This window comes from Chenopodium album, chromosome 6, assembly GCF_948465745.1.
Source record: "Chenopodium album chromosome 6, dcCheAlbu1.1, whole genome shotgun sequence".
Taxonomy (NCBI): Eukaryota; Viridiplantae; Streptophyta; class Magnoliopsida; order Caryophyllales; family Amaranthaceae; genus Chenopodium; species Chenopodium album.
The window spans coordinates 29,552,663-29,558,912 of record NC_137839.1 but is presented as its reverse complement, the minus strand read 5'-3'; the positions used below and the strand labels follow the sequence as shown (position 1 = coordinate 29,558,912).

Sequence of the window (6,250 nt, the reverse complement as noted above, 5' to 3'; positions counted from 1 at the left end):
TCACGGGAATTTCGCTTCGTGACACGGTGGTCTTGCGCGTGTCCTACACACTCCTTGAAGCTGTCGGCGAATATTCCTGGCACTTTGACCAAAATTGCACGATTTTTCGCACAAATTGGACAGTTAGTTTTTCAGTAAAATTACGCGGAAAATTCTAACTGACATTTAAAGGGTATCAAAATTACTATTTTACCCCTAGTGAGCGTCAAAGTCAATTTTGTCGATATTTTAAACACCTAATATGGTCGAATAGTCGACTTGAAGGTATGAATCATCTGCGGCCCACATTCGGGGATAATCGAACCATCATACACTTGCAAATTTCAACGATTACATCAGTCGTCGGTTTTCCTCAAGCATGGAAAACGTTATTGGTGGATTTTTCTTCAAGTATAGAAAACCACCAAGTCGGCTTTCCTCAAGCATGGAAAGCGTTATTGGTGGATTTTTCTTCAAGTATAGAAAACCGCCAAATCGGCTTTCCTCAAGCATGGAAAGCATTATCGGTGGAATTCTTCAAGCATAGAATGACACCAAATTCATCAGTCGACTTTCCTCAATCATGGAAAGTATCATCCGGTAGGTTTCTTCAAGCTTAGAAAGTTACCAAATTCATCAGTCGACTTTCCTCATGCATGGAAAGCGTTTCAACGATGGTCATCCGGTGGATTCCTCCAAGCATAGGAAGCTGCCAAAATCATTTGTCACCGATACACTGGTGTCAGGTACGTATTCTATCCTTTACTCTTTTATCTGTGGAACTAACATTTTTCTGCAGGTATCGGCGTATACAGAGTGATTTAGGATCGCAGAACGTCTTAAATCATTCTCTGTCCCTATCGGCTACTTTGACTATCGTTTTCGAAACTGACGTTTCTACAAACTCAGTCAAAGTGGAGGCTTCTGTAGACATGTAAAAATGTCTCCCCAAAACCAAACCCGATGATGAACAACCTTTCACCGTCACTATAGGTCGGGTTCAGTATTTAATCCCGAGAGTGCTTAAAAAAATAGTATTTAATTAAATTCAATTTTTGAATAATCCATGGATCAGTCTTGGTATTTAGTCAAAGTATAGTTTTTTAATTTCAGCCCAAAGCTTTTTTCTATTTTATTGTTTTAATATTTATTTTGGCCCAAACCTTCTATTTTATATTTACTTATTTTCTTATTTTAGCCCAAATAATAATAATAAATCAGAAATGGCCCGAAATTATCAATCGGCACTTAAAATGTTGAGCGAAATTAGGGTTAAAAAATGAATTTAGACGGAAAAACGGACCAGGACTCCCGCGTCACGTCATATGTCCACCGTGTCACGAGAAACTGTCCCGTCTTACGGTGGGATTCCCCGTGACACGGGGCACCTGCTGTGACACGGGGGTTTCTGTGTCCTTTCCGCGTAAACCCTTAACACGTTTTCTCCCCCGTTCACTAAATATTTCCCGCGTCACACATCTGTACACCGTGTCACGAGAATGTTTTCCGTCTGACGGTTGGGATTCCCGTGTCACGGTACAATTTGCCGTGTCGCGGTATACTTTTTAGGGTTTTTATCTTTTTAGGGTTCCGTGTGTTCCCTCAGCACATTTTTTCTATAAATACCCCCTCATTTCTTATGTATGGGGCATCAATTAATTTTCTATTTTTTCTCTCTTCTATGCTCTAGCCTAAACACTAGCCTACCCTCCTTCTTTCAAAATTCCTTCTTCAAGCACTCCAAGGAGTTCGTACTTTACTCGAGGTTCTATCTTTAAGCCAAGGCGTGAAAGGTAGAACTGTTTGAGGGTTTGGCCCCAAATTGACTCTACTTTATTTAATTTAATTTAATTATTGTTTTATTATTATTTCCTTGAAGTTACTAACTCGTTTATTATTTTATAGTTGCAAGCAAACATAATCAAAGTAAGAATTATGTTCCTTTTATTTCTATTATTTTTCTAACGATTTATATTGTTGGAATTATTGTTAAATTGCTTCCAATATTAATTTCAATTCTATTATTTTTTTTATCACCATATTGCATGTTAAAGGGAATATGTAATTGAAAATCACGACTAATAAGATAATTTAGACAACCGGTTTAGGTTCCTTTTTAATCTTGTTATTAAATCAAGTGATCACGATATTTTAGAATTATGTGTTGCATTAATATTAAACCAACTTAGCTTAATAATAGTTTGGAGCAAATTGAATTTCTGTTTGTATGCGTTTGAGATCGCAGAAATCATTTTTCACAATAAGAATCAAGTAGAGGCCAATACGGGCGAATATGACTCCATGACTCACTTCGTACCATCATCCCCGATCCTCCTTTCGTGGTTCCGAACCATATGGAGTTAGTAATCTCATGGATTATGAATGGGGTGTAACCTTCACGGGTCAATCGTTGTTGCCTATCGTTGTCCCTTATTCGTGGTTGCCTTTTTTATGATCCGTGAACGGTTTACAAGTTCCTTAAAAACTTGTTGGCGGCTCCCTACTTTCCTTGTCCTTAATCGTATATGTCAATTCCCACTTCCTATGAGTGCCAGGCACATTCACACATGCTTTTACGTAGGCGCACTTCAAACGACGCCTACACTAGGGTGTTTTGATATTCCTAGTATCATGTTTAGGGTAATTTCTAATATCAAATATGACAATTGTGATTTTTGCGATGCTTCCTACTCTCTTCCTAATATTCATGTTAGTATCATGTTAGGGTTAAAGCTTTGATTTTTATTCCTTAGTGACATGCTAGGGTTTGTTATTAATCTTGTTAGTATCATGCCTATGATCTTGCTATTATTATGCTTGAATATGATTATCATGATTATGTTTTATGATTATTTTTATAATGGTTATGATCATTATTATTGTCATGTTGCTTGATTATATATATTGTTATTGCTTGATCACACCTTTTATGCATGTTTAAAGTGAATTGGTACTTGTAATCACGCTTAGTAAGATAATTAATAATCTTGTTTAGGGTTAATATGATTATAATTCAAGTGATCGCCAATAATAGATTTATTTGTGCATTAATATTCAACCAACATATATTATACAGGTTTAGGGTAAAGCGCACATGAATACGATCAGAATAAAGTAGAGGCCTATTATTAGGGCAGGTTCAATTTCTTTTAGATTGGATTTGTACCTTCATCCCCGAACTTCCTTTCATGGTTCCAGACCTATTGGAGTTGACAATCTCATGGATCGTTAAGGGGTTTAACCTTCACCTCGTGAACGGTTTACAAGTTCCTAAAACTTGTTGGCGACTCTTTTGCTCTAGCATCCTTCCCTTTGGACGCCACCGTACTTTAGTGTATGATCACAGTAGGGTTCAAGTTTGGGGTAATGCTTGAAATATTCCCTAAAGTTCTAAGCGACTCCGCTGGGGAGGATTTGTATTTTAATTCCTAAAATTTATTTTGGCAATGATTTAGAATGAGTGGATAAGACTCGAAAAGTTCTAAGTATTTCATGTGCGTAATTTTGATTAACATTATTGTCATATGCATAAAAAAGATCTCATTGGAAAGACCATCCGTAATGAGTTAAAACATAGGATTTTTACACGTAGGAAATTTGAGAAATATCTTTCACAACTAGGATCGAAATAACACTGCGCGAAACTGGAAAATTTTATCGAGCATAGAAAGCTGCTGAGGCATGTAGGAATCAGCGTCAGCGAACAGAAATTAGCACCGATACATTGACTTTAGCGCCAGGCACTAAAGCCAAAATCCGGCGCCAACCTCTGTTTGCTGTTGCCAAGTTCTTCCAATACCGAGCCAGAAATATGTGTTCTAATTTTGACCAGTTTTTAGCACTGTTTGCTCGATCCTACTTCCTGATTGAGTTTTTCTCACTTTTCTGAAACCCATATGTGTTCTACATATGGACATAACCCTCTGAGAATTCATGCTCCATCTACCTGATTGAACGCTCTGTGCAACAAAGGGTACATCCGAGGATGTTGAATAAACCAAACCATGGAAGCGAGTTTTTAACTCGCGGTGTCCCATCCACTCGCGCCAACCCTTCAAAAGGTAAGGCTTCCTCGCGGTGCATCCGGACAATTAACCATGGACCCTCTTTGACTAACCCATATCCCGAACTTTAGAGAACTAGAGCCATGGTTAGGTTGCAAACTCATTGCATCATATTGTGCCTACTTGACTAATTGTGCATTATTTGTTGTGCATACTCTATGTGTTTTTCCTAACCATTTATGAAGCATGAAAGCCATGAAAAGAAGAAGAAAACAACCTAAATGCTCATCAAATGGGGCCCATTTATGACACCCATCATGTTCTCGGTGCTGGACCTCACATGTTTTATGGCAAACCTGCAATTATTAAACCTTGGAGTGCTAAATTTGACTTTAATGCTGAGATTTTAAGGACTGTCTCTCTTTGGCTCAAATTCCCTAATTTGCCATTGAACAGTTGGGGGGCAGAAACTCTTAGCAGGATTGGTAGTCTTTTGGAGTTCCAATTTGTGCTAATTAGTGTACAACTAGGCAGCTTAGGGTATCGTTTGCTAGGGTGCTTATTGAGATAGATGTGACAAAGGTTCTACCTAAGACTATTATTGTTAAAAGCCCTTCAAGTGAGCTGCTGGAATCGAAAGTGGTATATGAATGGACCCCTCCTTTTTGTTCTACTTGCAACAAGGTGGGGCATGATTGCACTGCTAAACCTGTTCCTGCAAAACAGAACCAGGCTACAAAGCCAACTGCTCCTAAACCTACAGCACCAGTTACTAAACAGGTTTGGGTTCTTAAGTCTATACAAACTGCTGCTGCTGATTTTGTTGTTGACAAAACTGTTCATGGAGCTGTTGTTACACCTGCTGCTACTCATTCTCATCATAATTCAGATGATGGGTGGAGAATTGTGGGTAGGATAACTAAAAATCAGGGCACCAGAATTCAGGGTACAGCTGCAGTTACTTCTAATGCCTATGTTGCTCTAATGACAGATGAGGTTGAAGGGACTGGAGGGTTCACTATTAATCCTATCAGAGATGATGGTAATCCCCCTCTATTGTGTCATGATTATCATCACATGGAATATTGGGGGTCTTAATGACCTTAATAAAGTAGCTGCTGTCAAAAAGCTACTTTCTTAGAATAATTGTGATGTAATTTGTCTTTTTGAGAATAAAGTTAAGTTGAAGAATGTTGTTAATGTGCAGAGGAAGATTGGTATTGGATGGTCTTGGATCACCAACCTCTCTCACTATACCAAAGGTAGAATCTGGGTTGGCTGGAAAGATTATAGGGTTACTTTGGATGTACTTTCTATTCATGAGCAATTTATTCATTGTTTACTCAGTACTAAGGATTTGGCTATCCAAATAAGTTGTACCTTTGTTTATGGGCTTCATTCTATTCATGATAGGAAATATCTATGGGATGGAATTAGGAGTTTGTCTACTCCTAGGATTTCCTGGTTATATGTTGGTGATTTCAATTTTGTGCTGCATTATGAAGACAAGATTTTTGGGAATGTTGTTACTGATTATGAAACTAGGGATTTCCAGCAATTCATTGATGAAATGGAATTGGTTGAGATTAGGAGTAAAGGATTGCCTTTCTCTTGGTTTAATAAAGCTCATGATGGACCTAGAACTTGTACAAGGATTGATAGAGGTCTAGTTAATCATGCTTGGATTGATCAATTTGGGCATGTTGAAGCTATCTTCCTCCTTCTCTTTCTGATCACACTCCTCTTCTCTTTGAGATCTTCTCTTCCTCTCTTGGTAAAGCAAGACCTTTCAGATTCTTGAATTGTCTTGCTTCTCATGATCTTTTCTTAGATTTTGTGAAGACTGCTTAGCAAGAATCTATATCTGGTAATGCCATGAAATGTGTTTGGTCAAAGTTGAAACTTGTTAAAGATTAGATGAAGAAGCTGAATGCTAAGCATTTTAGCAACATTGAGATTAGAATTGATGCAGCTCACAATTCTCTCCTTGAAATTCAAAGCTTGCTTGCTAATGGCTATGATCATGACTTGGTTGTTAAGGAAGCTGATTGTATTCAGAAGATCAAATATTGGGGGCATATTCAAGAAAGCATTTGCAAAAAAAAAAAATCTAGAGTTATTGGGTGAAATTGGTGATTCTAACAGTCTTTACTTCTTTGATGTTATGAAAACCAGGAATAATAGGAACAGGATTGATTCAATCATTGATGGAAATCATGTTCTTTTAAAGAAACCTGAAGAGATTGAGCATGAGATTACAGGGTTCT

General features: G+C 37.7%; 1 protein-coding gene across 1 annotated transcript; it reads left to right on the top strand.

Moving 5' to 3' along the window:
- Window positions 1–4,323: 4,323 nt before the first annotated feature.
- On the top strand, window positions 4,324–5,784 carry LOC145636847 (uncharacterized). Its single transcript, XM_081688388.1, has 3 exons — window positions 4,324–4,398; window positions 4,503–5,025; window positions 5,162–5,784. The coding sequence occupies exons 1-3, from the start codon at window positions 4,324–4,326 to the stop codon at window positions 5,782–5,784; spliced, it is 1,221 nt and encodes a 406-aa protein (XP_081544514.1).
- Window positions 5,785–6,250: the final 466 nt, after the last annotated feature.

Coding starts and splice junctions, on each gene's coding strand:
- LOC145636847 (XM_081688388.1), top strand. CDS start 4,324: ATGTTTTATGGCAAACCTGCAATTATTAAACCTTGGAGTGCTAAATTT. Junction 4,399..4,502: donor ATGCTGAGATTTTAAGGACT/GTCTCTCTTTGG, acceptor TGTGCTAATTAG/TGTACAACTAGGCAGCTTAG. Junction 5,026..5,161: donor TAATCCTATCAGAGATGATG/GTAATCCCCCTC, acceptor TTGAGAATAAAG/TTAAGTTGAAGAATGTTGTT.